The following is a 16,598-nucleotide window of genomic DNA, read 5'->3' as shown; positions in this document are numbered from 1 at the left end:
CACTAAGGTAGAGTCAGAATTTAACCCAAGAAATCAGATTCTAGCTTTTAGCTGATATGCTCTATTACTCAGTGAGTAAGACAAAGACGCACACTTCTTACTAAATGGCAATTCACCTCAACTCACAGGAGAGTAAAACTAGTACAGGAAACTACAACAAGGTATTTTTACCCAGGAGCATGGGCACTATCAAAAAGCAAAAACCAGAAAACAAGTTTTGGAAGAATGTGAAGGAAGTGAAACCTTTGTACAATACTGGGAATTAAAATAGCATAAGGAAGAGTACAGTAATTACTCAAAATTTAAAAAATTAACAAATGGACCAACAAGTGCATATCTGAGCACATGCCAAAAGATGAAAAATTAGAACCTCAAATAGGTTATTTGTACAACCATGTCCCTAGCAGCATTATTCAAAACAGTATTAACACTAGAGCAATAGCACAGTGGTAAGAGCGTTTGCCTTGCACGTGGCCGACCCTGGTTCGATTCCTAGTATCCCATATGGTTCCCTGAGCACTGCCAGGAGTAATTCCTGAGTGCAGACCCAGGAGTAATCCCTTTGCATTGCCAAATGCAAAAAAAGGGGAAAAAAAAAAAAAGCAAATGAGTATTAAGTCATGTTGGAGTTCTAACTGGCTCAGCCCCTTGACCACTAGAGGTCGCAGGGCCCGTGGGAAAGCCCCAGGTCCTGTCTTTTCTGGGAATCAGCTCTTGCTGGGGGAAACCTGACATTTTTGGAGAATAACATAGATTAATTGGCCTTACTATTGCCGGCAGCCGATGGCTTGGGATGTGGGAAGCAGACATCTTCTTGCAGCTTCCTAGCCCCCCTTGTGTCTCCACCTCCTGTTCGTTAGTGCAGGTAGGCACATTCCTTCAGCCTCCATTTGATCGCTGTCTCTCCTAATAAACTTGGTCATGTGACTACTAATGTATGGCTTCTATGGGTGGCTTTTTCTTAGTCATGTTGCATGCATAAATCTTTGAGCATCCATTGCCCTAGGTTCAAGGAATTGTCTCACATTCCCAGGGTCTTGGTACCTGCTAGATGGTTACAAAACCCACGTACATTGATGGACATGTAAACCACTATGTACATTTATGTGGTATACAATATTATTCAACTTTTAAAAAGCAAGGACTTTCTGCAATATGCTATAACAGGGATGAATCTTGAAGATATTAAAAAGGGTAAAGGTAAAGGCCCTCCCGTTGATCGTCGATTTGCTCGAGCGGGCCCAGTAACGTCTCCATTGGAGACTTTGTTGTTACTGTGTCTGGCATACTGAATACTCTCGGTAGCTTGCCGGGCTCTCCGAGAGGGGCAGAGGAATCGAACTCGGGTCGGCCATGTTGGCCGCTTGTAAGGCGAATGCCCTACCCGCTGTGCTATCGCTCCAGCCCAGGGGCTGGAGTGATAGCACAGCAGGGAAGGTGATTGCCTTGCACAGGGCAGACCCAGGTTCGAGTCCCAGCATCCCATATGGCCCCCTGAGCACCGCCAGGAGTAACTCCTGAGTGCAGCACCAGGAGTAACCCCTGTGCATTGCCAAGTGTGACCCCTGTCACTGTCCTTGAAGATATTAAGTGAAATAAATTACAAGAAGACAAATACTGTATGACTGCCCTTATATGTTCCAAATTATAAATCTCGAGAAACATACAGCTACAATAGAGTATATGTCTTGCATATGTGAGGCCTTGAGTTGGTATCTGCACAACCTTTACAACAATGTACATACAAAATTATTAAGTATAATAGTGACAACCATAAGAATGGTTAGAGGGAAAAGGTATAAAATTTTAGATCTAAAAGATAAACAACTGTAGGGGTGGAGAGTCAACAAGTAATACCACTGACTTGGCTTTAAAACTGGTTAAGATTGGCTAGAGGACAAGCTTTGCATGCTGAAGGACTGGATTAAATTCTCCACACCACATGATCCCTGGGCCCTAAATACTGTCAGGAGTGACACTTGAGCAAAGAGCCAACAGTGGCCTCCCTGGGGCTGGAGTAATAGCACAGTGGGTAGGGTGTTTGCCTTGCACGCAGCTGACCCAGGTTCAATTCCCAGCATCCCATATAAGTCCCCTGAGCACTGCCAGGGGTAATTCCTGAGTGCAGAGCCAGGAGTACCCCTGTGCATGTGTGCATTGCCAGGTGTGACCGTCAGCCCCCCCCCAAAAAAAGAGTGGCCTCCCTGAGTACTGTTTGAATCCAAAACAAAACAAAAAAGGAAAATAAAGTGATCAAGATGATGAATGTATAATATTTTACCAGAGGAAGTGTTAAAATAGTAATCTTAAAGTATGACCTCGGACTAATATCAGTATTAGCGTTACCATCAGGAAGTAATTTGTTAGTTACTTACAGAATCTCTAGAACCAGAATTCTCTTTTTAGCAAGCCCTTTTAATTAGTCCTATGGAGTTTGTGAACTAAGAAAATGTTCCAAAAAGATTGATAGTAAAAGCAAAATTAAAAGCATGGCATTGGGCTGGAGCGATAGCACAGTGGGTAGGGCATTTGCCTTGCACGCGGCCAACCCGGGTTCGATTCCCAGCATCCCATATGGTTCCCTGAGCACCGCCAGGGGTAATTCCTGAGCACAGAGCCAGGAGTGACCCCTGTGCATTGCCGGGTGTGACCCAAAAAGCGAAAAAAAAAAAAAAAAAAAAAAAAAAAAGCAAGGCATTTACCTATCACAACCAATACCAGGGTATCAACCTCATCACTGTCACTGTCCTCCTATTAATCGATTTACTCGAGCAGGCCCAGTAACGTCTCCATTGTGACAATTATTACTGTTTGGCATATCGAATACGTCACGGATAGCTTGCCAGGCTCTCCGAGAAGGGCAGAGGAATCGAACTCGGCTTGATCATATTGGCTGCGTGCAAAGCAAATGCCCTACCTGCTGTGCTATTGCTCCAGCCCATCAACCTCATGGTTATGGTTACAGTCCTCCCATTGTTCATCGATTTGCTCGAGCAGGTCCAGTAACGTCTCCATCATGAGACTTGTTGTTACTGTGTTTGGCATATTGAATATATCATGGGGAGCTTGGCAGGTTTTGCCGTGAGGGCAAGATCCTCTTGGTAGCTTGCTGGGCTCTCCAAGAGAGGCGGAGGAATCGAACTCGGGTCAGCCATGTTGGCTGCGTGCAAGGCAAACGCCCTATCCACTGTGCTATTGCTCCAGCCCATAAACCTCATAGAGTAGTTTTAATTTAAGGCAACATTTCCAAGTTTAAACATTCAGTATAGTAAATCCTTAAGAACCAGATAGGTTCTTGGGAACTCCAACTTCAGGCAAACAATATATAACTAGACCAAGTCCTCAAAGAATGTTGCTTCATTCATTCAGTATCATTTACTTACAACACTGATGAGTCAAAAAGGAATCCCTGCTCATTCTGTTGTTGATTCTTTAAAAAAAAAAATTGCTCTATTGGATAGTGGTTTTAGTTATGAAGGGATATGTTTTCATAAACTTCAATGCCATCTACTGGCACTTGTGGAAACTGCAGCTAGAGCTGGTTTTTAAGGTAAGGTAAATGTGTACCTTTATGTAGGATTAAACCCCTTTTTTTATATTTTTAATGAATCACCGTGAGGTATAGTTACAGACTTAAAACTTTCATGAGGGGCTGCAGAGATAGCACAGCGGGTAGGGCGTCTGCCTTGCACGCGGCCGACCCAGGTTTGATTCCCAGCATCCCATATGGTCCCCTGAGCACCGCCAGGTGTAACTCCTGAGTGCATGAGCCAGGAGTAACCCCTGAGCATCGCCGGGTGTGACCCAAAAAGCAAAAAAAAAAAAAAAAAAAACCTTTCATGATTACGTTCCAGTCATACAATGATCGAGCACCATTCCTCCACCAGTGCCCATTGTCCATCACCAATGTTCCCAATATCCCCCCCTTCCACCTCTGTGGCAGGTGCATTCTCTTTTACTCTCTTTTTTTGGGTATTAAGGTTTGCAATATGGGTACCAAGTGGCCATCATGTTTGGTCTACCTTGCAAAAATAAACATAGTCTGCTTTCAGCACACATCTCCCATCATGAGAGAGCCCTCCGAGCATCACTTACTTGGTGGTCCCCTCTATATCTCAGCTGCCTTTCCCCACCCCCCGCATGTAAGGCTGACTTTCAAGCCATGGAGTGATCCTCCTGGCCCTTATCTCTACTATCCTTGGGTGTTAGTCTCCCATTATGCTACTTTATATTCTAGGATTAAACTTTCTGTTCATCTGTAGTTTGTTTTGGGGCTACATCATACAGTGTTCAGGAACTGAACATTACATGTAGGTACTCCTACCTTGGCATTTAAGATATTGCTACTAACAGTGTTCAGGAGACCATGCAGTGCCAGGAATTGAACCCACTGCCTCACACATGGAAACAAGTGTTTCATGGCCACATTCCCAGCCTCTCGGATGAAACATTTAAGTGTGAAATCAGCCAGAGGGAAAGGTGCAGACTCAAAATGGTCATTTTCATATGTGGTATATAAAGAAACTTCCTAAGGGAATAGCAAATGCCAAAAGGCAACAGGAAAGAAGACCTAGAGAACTTCAGTAAGAGCAAGAGGACTTTAGCAAGAAAACTTCAGTAAGAGCAAGAGGACTTCAGTAGAAAGCTTGCCTACTGAGGAAGATGGAGAAGGGTTTGGGTTGGGGGTGGGGGAATAAGTTAGGGAAAGAACACTAGGACAATTGAGGAAGATAAATGTGTCTGCCACAGAGTCAAGCTAGGGGGCAGGAAGGAAAATGGGGACATTGGTGGAGTATAGTAGGCACTGGTGAAGGGGCTGATGTTGGAACATTGAATGAAATTCAATCACAAATATATTTGTAACTTTGTACTTCACATTAAATGAATAAAAATAAATTTAAAAAACTTTTTAAGTAGGTTTGACTTCCTTCCTTCCTCTTTATTTCAGGTTTTACTTCTGCTTCTGTGTTCAGGGATCACTCCTAAAAGGGTCAAGCCAAGGTTGGGCAGGGTTGGTCAACCTTGCAAAAATAAACAGTTTCGTAGATTTTCTACTTTTGCTTGATTTAGCACCATTCTACTCTGCTACTTGTAAGAATGTAAAAGCTGATGATCAAGTTCTTTATGCTCTCTATGGCATAATGGAACATAGTGGCTCAATGCTAGCTCACAGCACTGCTTACATGAAAATAATGCTTCCAGGAAGTTATTGGAACATATTACCGGAAGGAAAAATGTCCCTGGTTTGAAGGAACCCGAGAATGAATTGGCAGACCTGAGGGACCATATTAGTGAAACTTATGTGCAGGTGGTTCCCGAAGCAAGAGCACTTAGTGCACAAGCAAGCCTTCTGTTTTATGAAAGAATATTATAATTCTTTGTTAAGTATTCATGGCAAAATTGGTTTTATATTTTTAAGTGGGAGGGGGGGGCTAACACCCAGCAATGCACAGGGGTTACTCCTGACTCATGCACTCAGAATTACTCCTGGGAGTGCTTGGGGGACCATATGGGATGCTGGGAATCGAACCTGGGTCGGCAGCATGCAAGGCAAACCACCCTACCCACTGTGCTATCGCTCCAACCCCACTTTGATTAATTTTAAGTTACAACACAGGCTGAAGTTATACATTTCTTTATAAAGAAGTATAATACCAATGAATAAAATATTCAGCTTGAGACCGTCAAAACAAAATTTATGTTATTCAGACCAGCAATAGAAAAAAATTGTCTACTGTTGCCTTCTTTGGCAGATCTGAGTGTTGGGGTAAAATCCCAAATAATAATGGTGGGTCTGGTGTCAAAATATTGAATGCAATCAAAGTAGAGAGAGAGTAATGTATAAATCATCTGCCCCACAGGTAGGGGGAGGGTGTGGGATCGGGGTATACTGGGGCTTTTGGTGGTGGAAAATGGGCACTGATGAAGGGACGGGTGTTTCACTGCATGAATGAGACAAACCGAAAGCTTTGTAACTGCTCTCACGGTGATTCAATAAATAAAATTATAAAAAAGGGGGAAAAAAAAGTAAGGTGGAGTTCATGCCCAATTCAATCAGGCTAAACAATGGCTGAAAAAATAGCAATACTCCCACATTAAAAAAAAAAATACAGACTGAAAAATTACAGCTAACCTATGAACAACAAAGGTTTGAACTGTACATGTCCACTTGTATTGCTTGTAAATAGATTTTTCAAACTTATAGTATGAAAAATATGGTATAGCATATTGTTGCAAATTGCTATTATAAATGCTATTATCTTCCCTGTGACTTTGTTTAAAAAGTCTAGCTTTCTCAACCTACCCAGTTCCATACTCAGCTTTTTTCTTTATAAGAACACAGCAAATAACACATACAATATACAAAGCATGTTAACTGATTTATCTGGTAAAGCCCCCTGCTACTGCAGGCTATTAGTGATTTAGCTATGCAAGACTCCAAAGTTACAGGACTGGGTAAGAGGGATACTGGGATCCGTGGTGGTGGAAAATGGGCACTGGTGGAGGGATGGGTATTTGATCATTGTATAACTGAAACCCAAAAACAAAAATTTGTAAGTCTACAACTGTACCTCGTGGTGTTTCACTAATAAAAATTAAAAAAAAGTTACAGGACTGTCAGGCTCTCACATGAGGGAGATTTGGCAGGGTGGGGGAAGGCAGTGTCATTAACTCTTAACACCCTCACTGATTAATATTTCTCAACTGGTATTTGAAAACTATTTCCCATACTTATGAAGTTTTCCTCACTGCACTAAATTTTAACATGTAAACTAATTTTCTATAGTTCATTTCTCAAAAGTACCTGAAAACATTTCTGTTGCATGCCTAAAATTAACATTAACGAGGTATCAAAGGTTCCTTAATAAATTAAAGAAATGCCAGAGAGGGGCTGGAGTGATAGCACAGCCGGTAGGGCGTTTGCCGTGCACACAGCCGATCCGCGTTCAATTCCCAGCATCCTATATGGCCCCCTGAGCACTGCCAGGACTAATTCATGAGTGCAGAGCAAGGAGCAACCCCTGTGCATCACCGGGTGTGACCCGAAAAATAAAGCAAAAAAAAAAAAAAAAAAAGGAATGCCAGAGAGATAGTACAGCAAATAAGGTGCTTGTAAACTGCTGGCCAATGTTCAAATCCCCAGTACCACATAGAGTCTATCAAGCACTGCCAGAGATCACTTACGAGCACACTGCCAGGAATAGCCTCTTACCACTGCCAAAATCCTAAAGATATAAATTCATTCTCAGTGTCTTATTTAAAAGTGGCAATTTTATACTTTGTAAAATACCATCAAAAGTTTTATGGTGGTAATTTTAGATCAATATTAGAAAGATCTTAAGTCTATGACCCCTTGTGAAAACCAAGAAAGCCAGTAAAAGCTCAGCAACTTGTCCAAGAGGAACAAACTCCTTAATAATAAATGCCCTCAGTTGCTTCAAGATAGTGCTGATGTTACAAAGATTCTAATTCACATATACAAGTTCATTATTATTTCTGACATTTTAGCTCACTTTCTTTTGTCAATTTTGCTAAATAAAAATATTTTGGCAAATGTTAACTAAAATAATCCACAGAAATTACTTGTATAGGCACTTGGTACATATTTTTTTCTGAGTCAGTCACTCTACCTCAAAAAATTAATAGCTAACCTATGAACAATCAAGTAAATCACAATACAAATAAAAAACAAGTAAAATACAAGTAAAAATACAAAAATACAAAAAAATACACAATACAAGTAAAAAACAAGTAAAAATCACAATACAAGTAAAAAATACAAAAAAATCACTAATCAAGTAAAGCACAATACAAATATTAAGGAATTTAGTTTGTCAAACTTTACAGAAAGGAAAACAAGATTTTAGACCTTAATAAATAAGCAATGCTTGTTTGCAAAGAGGTATTTATGAAATGACTATTTTCTAACTTCAAAAAAGCAGAAAGCGTCTTTTAAAAAAACTAACTTCCTTACTAAAATTTAGTCTATTAAAACAATTCTCAGTAAAATGACCAAATAGTATTTTACTGTTGTACTAACTAAATTATTCAGGTTCTTTTAAAAGCATGCATCCCCAATTTAAAAATCCATAATTATACTATGAAATAATTATCATAAAGTAGCTAAATACAGATCCCTGCTGATACATTTAAGTATATCCATTTTTAAGAAAGAACCTTCATAATCAAAGCACTTTTAAAGCCTACATTTTAGAAATCTAAAGATTGGCATTTCCTTTATACTAAGGTGAATAACAGAATAGAAAAAAAATAAATCATACTAAATTATTTACATGGAATTCTTATTTCATTTTTAAAAAACATTTAAAACAAAACTAAATAAAAACCAATTTTTACCTTTTCTGTATTGTAATATAAAGATTTCAAAGTAGTAAACAAGGGTGGACAGCCTTTAGTGAAGTAAATCCTCAGGAATTTATCCATTAGTTCTCTAAATTTTTCACCTAGAAACAAAAGTGATTTTATTATATTTCAATTGATGAAAACACTCTTAAAAATTATAAAATTGCCTCATAAATAATTACCTCTATATTCAATTTTTATTACCACCATAAAGCATAATAGCAAATATAAAAGTATTTTCCCTAGATCTAAGTTCAAAATATCTTTGAGGAACATTTCAAATGATAGGTAAACAAAACAATTATGGGGTTTTAGGTAGAGTAACTGAATAACCCACATTCCATTCAGATTACAGACCCTATAACAAGTTTCTTTTTCACTAAACAGTATAAACCATGCAGTTATCTGCAGACAATTCATAAAGAACACTGCAAACTATAAAAATTTTACTGTAACCAGGACTATACTCAAATAGCCATCAAAATAGTTAAAATACTAAAACAATTAAAGACTGACTTCAACAGTCCTTCATTGCACTATCATATATAAAACAACTACTGTGTACCAGACACTGATCAAAGTATGGGGGATATAACAGACTGAAATTGTTTTCCAATTCTGCCCTCGTGAATATAAACATTCCACTGGTTTACACTGACAATAAGTAATATAAATGTATATCAAACATTAGTCTATGCCATGAAACAACTGATGTATGAATTAAAACAATCATCTGCTTCCAACATCAGGTAAATCATCCTCTACTATTGCTAAACCTTTAACAGAAACTTAAGTATTACTTTCTGAAAGTAAAATAAAAGGAAAATATTTTTCTTTTAAATATGTGTTTTATATTCAGATATTTAATGTATAAAAACATCAATTTAGGGGTTGAGAGAGTACAGTGGGATAAGGCACTTGCGTTACACATGACCAACTTAGGTTCGATCCTTGGCACCCCATATGGTCTCCAAAGACCCGCTAAGAGTGATACCTAGTACAGAGCCAGGAGTAAGCTACGCACAGCTGGGTGCAGTGCAAAATCAAAGACCCCATCAATTTTGCCACTCTTTTTTAAAAGACACAGAATGAAAAAATAAGCCGAAAGTAACACTATTAAAGTAAGATATTTTTTTTTACCAAGACAACACAAATAAACCTTAACAACACAAAGTGTTTATTTTGTTGAGACTGACAGTGCTAAGCTATGTACTCAACATAGCCAGATGTTATAAAAACTTGAAAAAGGAATTCAAGTTTTGTTGGGAAAGGAAACATTAAATTATAAAAATAGGTTCAACATTAGATTAACTATGGAGTCTGTTTTCAAATAATTTCTACTCTTATTAGATCACATACAAACTACTTGGCTTTCAAAAATCAGACACCATTGCAACCGTTTGTTGGTAATACTCCACTCTGAGTTAAAGAGGTGAAATTGCCCTTAAAAATGAGAAGCAGTGGGGTTGGAGCGATAGCACAGTGGGTAGGGCGTTTTGCCTTGCACGCAGCTGATCCGAGTTCGATTCCCAGCATCTCCCCAAGCACCGCCAGGAGTAAATCCTGAGAGCATGAGCCAGGAGTAAAGCCCTGTGCAACGCCAGGTGTGACCCAGAAAGGGGAAAAAAAAAAAAAAGTAGTTTCAAAAATCAAATATTTCCACCAACACTTGCTGATATACTACATCTACTAAGAATATGAGGGCCAGAGAAATTAGGTCCTTGCCTTGCATGTGACTAACTCTGACACTGCATATGGTGCCCCCGGAACTGCCAGGATTGATTCCTGAGCACGCTGTGAGGAGAAAGTCCTAAATACAGTCAGTGAGGCTGAAAACAAAACAAAACAAACCTACAATATTGTGACAGACAGCAAGGGACACTGCTACTAAAGAGAAATATATTCCTCTATTTACTGTTACTCTACTAGGGCAAATTAGTTGACCACTAAGAACCTCACTTTCTCCACTCTTAAGATTAGGATCACAGTATCATCAGCCTCAAGAGTACTCTTACGTGGTTCAAATAAAATGGTAAGCGAAGAGCAATAAAGCAAAGTGGTTAGTACAGAGTAACCACTCAATAAACATTGTCTAAAAAATACCTTGAAAGGTGTCAGCTATTCTATTTCTAAAGTTAAGAATCTTTACCTAGGGACTGGAGGTAGATCGCTCAAAGGGCTGAAATATCACATGGTCTCCCAAGCATCCGTGGGATGGCAATGGTGGTCCCTGAAGGACCCTCTAGCACTAGACTCATCTTTTCTGGAGACAGCTTTAACAAGCTAGATAGAGCACATGCTGTGCACCAATCAAGTTCAATCAATTCCCTACACTGTACAAGTACCCCAAGCACTGTCAGGTGTGAACCCAAACATCCCCAAAATAACAATAATTTTTTCTATATTTACTATCATCACTGAAAAGACTAACATTTTATTATTTTTTCCTAGTTTATTTTGGGGTCATACCCAGCTATGCTCAGGGGCTTCTTCTTTCTGGCTCTATGCTCAGAAATTATTCCTGGCAATGCTGGGGAACCACATGGGATGCTAGGGGAGAGAAACCATGTCAGCTACGAAGTGCAAAGGAAACATATTTTTATGTCAGAAGCTACTCTGAATTCCACTGCATGATCAACTTTCTTAGCATATTTAAAAGGTAAAATACACAACCCTCAATTATCCATTTAAAGTTTCTATTCCCATTAAACTGTTAGTTAGGCTGCATGTGTAAGAGAGAATGAGGAAGCTCTTTACGTGCTGACAAGAGAATGCAATCCAGATGCAAAACTAGATGAAAAGAAAAGTTCAGTCTGTACTACTATTTTTTTACAAAGGCAGGGGGTAGGGGACGCACAACTATATAGAAACTACATTCACACACAGACAAACATTTGCTCGTACAAAGATTGTATTTTAGAAAAACACATCAGTTACAGGTATGGCTACCTATAAGCCTGGGGGCCAGGAGACACAGAAAATCTTTTACTTAGCAAGGAGGGAAGTCAGAAAAATTTTCTCAATGAACTGAGCACATGCTTCTCATGCAGAAAACCCAAGTTTAATCCCAGGAAGTAGTCCCCTAAGCACCTCCAGGAAGAGACCCCAAAGCATTCCCCCTCCTTTTTAATTGAATTACCCAGAGATAAAGTTGTTCATGACTGGCATTAGTCATACAATGTTTCAACATCAATTCCTTAAATGGTGTACATTTCTCGCCACCCCTGTCCTCAGTTTCCCTTCAGATACTATTCCCTAACAACCTGCCTCAATGGCACTTTTCTTTCTCTCCCCTTCTCCCCCCTAACCACTCACCTCCACCCCAATACCTTTTTCTTGCTTAACTGCTATGGTAAGTGCTTCCACAACTATACTGAACAGAAGTGGTGAGAGTGGGCAACCTTGTCTAGTGCTTTATCTTAGAGAGACAGTTTTTAGCTTTTTTCTATTGAGTATAATGTTTCTGTGGGCTTGTGGTAGGTGAATAGTTCTGACTATACTGAGGAAAGTCCCTTCAACTTTTATTTTGTTGAGTTTTTCTCATCATGAATAGGTGCTGGAGTTTGTCAAGGCTGAAACAATACTTGAAATTTTGAACCAAGGTTCAAGGGCTGGAGCAATAGCATAGCGGTAGGGCAGAGGAGAGACAGACTTTAAGAACAACACTGATTTCTTAGGAGAGTCCACATTTCATATGATCATGTGCTAAGAATAAAAATCTAAAACTTCGAAACTTCTACCACTTAACCCACAGTGCTCACAAATAACTCATCACCAATTCTAGGGAATTCTAAATGAGTTAATTTTTTTAAGGTCATGTATAATTTTATAAATGCATGTTTTGACAATTAAAACCATACACTGACACTATTAATATATGCATGGAAATTATATCACTCTCACCCAAGACTGGTGTAGATATAAAGCTCTTTAAAAGAACCCTCCTATTTTAAAACTGAATGGTGTTGAGTAATTTCCACTACTTTTACTAATTAAAAAAAAATCTTATTATTACCTGGGACAAGATTCAAAGGTAATCTTCTAGGTGAAATTGCTCTGGGGTGCTGCTTACTAATTTCTTCATAAACTTGAAGTCTCTCTTCTAAAGTGCCTATTATCAGTAAATATGTATAAGATTCAAAGCACCAAGACTTTTCCATACAACAGAATAAATTTTAAATGTTATAAAAATACGTTATCAGTATTAAAACTGTCCTCAACTTTAGAAAAATGATATTGAAAACTATGGTGATAAGTAAATTAATATTTTAAACCCAATGGCTAGAGAAATGCAAAACAACCTTTATCACAAGATTCTAAAAACTCAAATCATACAGATATAACAGATTCAACAAAAACTACTCATATTTTTGAGCATAATTCATGAACAAGAAAACGTTCCATTAATAAAATATCTTACATAAATATTCTAACACACATTCCATAAGTATAATGATGCTTACTGATTAGACGTAAAAAAAAAATAGTAAGTTTTAAGATAATGCGATTTTTAAAAATTCTGTTCATGGCCCACATCCAGCGATACTCAGGGATATGTATACTCCTGGCCCCCCATTCAGGAGCTACTCCTCGTAGCATAGGGGATCATATTGGGTGCCAGGTACTGAACCTGGTTCAGCAATGCATAAGGCAAGCACCCTACTGGCTGTGCTCTCAAGCCCCCAAAATGCAAATATGGCTCAGATGTCAAGTGTATGTTTTTCATGCATGTGACTTGGTTCAATCCCCAGTACACACATACACATGTACACACGCACACACACACACACATACACATTACACACAAGTATAAAAAGAATACAAATGTTTTTTATATAAAAAGATGAGCCGGGGGGGCCAAAGAGAGAGCTCAAGGGGTTGAACGTGTTCTGTCTGATAAAAGGCCTGGGTTCACTCATTGACACTGCATGATCTGTCTCCCCAAGGCAGAATAAGAAGTAGTCCCAGTACTGCCCGGGAGGGTGTGGGGGAGACTGTGAGATAGAACAAAAATAAAAGATTAACTGGAGCTGGAAAGATAGTTCAATGGGCTGAGTGATATAGGAGGCCTTAGGTTAGATCCTTAACAATGCATGATACCCTGAGTGGCCAAAAAATAAAAATAAATATTCAATAAGAATTTTTGTTACTAATAATCTAACTAAATGGAAAATTCTAACATATACTAACAAACTTTTATCTTTCCTCCTAAGACCAATCTAACTTTGTAGTATTTAATAGAGGACGCATAATAAACTACAAGTTAGTTCACAATGATTCATAAAGTAGGATTTGGACCTATTTCATTACTCTTAAATAACATTCCGTAGAAATTTAAGAAAAAGCAAACAACCTGTTTTAAAATTTTATCATTTTAGTAATTCAGATCACAAAAAGAAAAACTACTTTAAGAATAACCCTCGGTATAGTAACAATCTCCATAATAAATGCAGTACTCTAGTCAAGATCATAAACAGCACTTTGAAAGATAAAGTCTGATTTTGTTTAGACTCTTTCCTTCCCCCAAAAATATGTTTTGGAGCTCCAATGTGGCTAGGTTTTAAAAAACTGGCATATGTGAAAACTTTCACATTCTGGTCATTTGGAGATTTCAAAAAATATCAAGGACCCTTATACTAAAATTTACATGAAAGTTTATTATTTTTAAAAAACTGTTCTCATAATTATGCTTATTTTAGAGAATAAGAATATATTAAAAAAGAAAAAATCTACTGCTCCAGATACAACAAATCTTATAAAAATGTAGTCAACACTAAAACAAACAAAACCATTTCAATGCCCTATTTGAAGTCACAAGTTGGAGCTCCAGAACTTACCATATGGGGGAGAAAAGGTCCTAAGAAACCTAAAAAGATAAAGTAATGCAATTAGTTTCATAATCAACACAATGTACAATAAGCATGGATCCTGACATATGGAATATATTACATTCACTTTAGTACGGCAACTGCCTTACTACATGTAACTGATGTAACTACATGCTACACAAGTAAAAACACTTATTTCAGGCTTCCAACCCTAACACCCTAACTCTGGTGCTGCCATCTGTGTTCTTGCCATCTGGTACCTTCATTAATATTGCTCTGCTCTGTCAGATGGTGCCACACCAAACTGTAATATAAAATTTTGGCAACAATAATCATTTCTTTGATAAAATCTATCCAATATGACATCCAATCTGAGCCACCAACAGTACGCACCAGGCATCAACGTGTTAAGGTATGTGACTTCTTTTTCTCTTTTTAAAGTTCTTTTGATCTAATCAATGTTTCCATTTTCATCATTTTCTTAAGAAAGGGACAGGGAAATAGTCCAAGGCTGGGTGGTGGCTAAGCACCACATTATCCCTTAAGCACTGCCTAGAGCAATCCCTTAGCATCAAACTAGAAGTAGCACTGCCAAGCATGGCCCACAAACAAGAAAAAATTAAAACTGTCTGGGACCAGAGACAGAAGCAACTCAGGTATGATCTCCAGCATCCCATATGGTCCTCCGAGCACAGCTAGGAGTGAGAAACTCCTGAGTGCAGAGTTAAGAATAACCACTGATCATTGCCAGGGGCTGGCTCAGAAACAAAAGCAACAACAACAACAAAATAATTTGCATACAAATAGAACTTGGATTAATTTACAAAATGATTAAGAAGCAACACACTTTTCTCATATCTGTTACTTCTATAAATATCATTTAGTTACCTTGATAAAATACTTTTTAATTTTTTTAATTCGCTGTTTTTAACTACAATACCTTAAATCGTAGTTTCATGGTTACCTGACCCATATATTTATCCATGAGTAAATATGATTTTAGGAATGTTAACCCTTTCAATACTTAATTATGAAAATATCAGGGAATTTTGGAAATTCTAGATTTGCTCTACACATTTTAACCCTGTTTAACATTAAGAGAATAATATTTATGATGATGCTAGAATACTATGTAAACACAGCAAACTTTCTTTGCCTCAAATCTCTATTTAGAAGTTGAGAGTATCAAACCTCATTATTTAGGGGGGGTGGGGAGACCTCCACAACAGTACTATGTTGCACAAAGCCATCAGGCTGATATGCGGTTGTGCTCAGAGTTTGTACTCCATCTCTTAAGAAATCTTGCCAGAGAGATAGCGGTGCAGTGAGAAGGGAGGGAGGGAGGGAGGGAGGGAGGGAAGGAGGGAGGGAGGGAGGGAGGAAGGAAGGGAAGGAGGGAGAAAGAAAATTTGGCAGTCCGCAGACTTGTAATTGTTTACAACTGTTAATAAAGTGGTGGGGACACTACTCACACAGCTCCCCAAGCACCATTTGAGAACCACCCCTGGGCACCAGGAGTAGCCTCCGAACAATACTGGTGTGACCCAAATCCAAAAAATTTAAGTAAACTAAAATATTAAATACTGTAACATTTCCCAGAAAATAAATGCTCATTTTCATCCCTTTCTCTGCAGTATAAACATCTAAATGAGTCAAGGAACCAAAAATTCCTTACCACAAAGTAAAAATATTTAAATTATTTTTCGTGTTCACCAACAATTTTCATAAATGTAGATTAGTAACAAAATCGTCTTTCAATTATTATTACAACTTTACATTTTATGATAATTTAAGCATTAGTTAAGAAAAGGTAATGTAGGAGAAGATTACATACTAAGTTGCAGAGCTTTTTCCAGACCTTCGTAATAAGACCAATTTTCTGCATTCCGATCAATCAAGTTCTTGAATACTTCACTGGCCTCTTTAAGTCTTCCCAACTTCAACAACATTTCTCCTGCAATTACGTTTAAAATCACATTCATTTTACTTTAATATTAAATGCCTTTGTGACTGCATATTCACAAAGCATTAGCAGCCTTAACAGGTAATGAAAGAACCATGAGACCCATTGTAATTACTGACCCATTCAAGACCCTGAACGATCGGTTTGAGGCTCTTCGTGTTCCTAGAACAAACAGACGCCATTGGGCTACACTAGCACGCGACAGGGACAAATGGAGACGTTACTGGCGCCCGCTCGAGCAAATCGATGATTAACAGGGAAGTCAAGTGATCAAGTGAAAGAACCATATATGCTTCACAGTGGGGCATATTACATAGTTTGCGTAAGTAAACAGAAATTCAGTTTGCCTTCAGAAAAAAACTTTGTTTATAACAAAGTCTTCTACACTAATACTCAATTTCTACTTCCTCTCACAGATCAAATATGTATAAAGTGATCATGTG

General features: G+C 38.3%; 1 protein-coding gene across 4 annotated transcripts in view; it reads right to left on the bottom strand.

Moving 5' to 3' along the window:
• The window catches only part of NAA16 (N-alpha-acetyltransferase 16, NatA auxiliary subunit), a 58,955-nt gene that overhangs the window by 24,517 nt on the left and 17,840 nt on the right, over positions 1 to 16,598 (bottom strand). For all 4 annotated transcript variants that reach the window (XR_008791747.1, XM_056109880.1, XM_056109882.1 and 1 more), the window contains 3 exons: positions 16,027 to 16,146; positions 12,380 to 12,475; positions 8,359 to 8,465 (listed from right to left, as the gene is read on the bottom strand). Coding sequence is in view for 3 of the 4 variants with exons in the window: in XM_056109880.1 (XP_055965855.1) it covers positions 8,359 to 8,465; positions 12,380 to 12,475; positions 16,027 to 16,146 (323 nt within the window). In the remaining variant the exon portion in view is untranslated. The remainder of the gene's footprint in view (positions 1 to 8,358; positions 8,466 to 12,379; positions 12,476 to 16,026; positions 16,147 to 16,598) is intronic.

The sequence above is a fragment of the Sorex fumeus genome, unplaced genomic scaffold, assembly GCF_029834395.1.
Source record: "Sorex fumeus unplaced genomic scaffold, SorFum_2.1 ptg000008l, whole genome shotgun sequence".
Classification (NCBI taxonomy): Eukaryota; Metazoa; Chordata; class Mammalia; order Eulipotyphla; family Soricidae; genus Sorex; species Sorex fumeus.
This window is presented reverse-complemented; position numbering and strand designations above follow the sequence as displayed.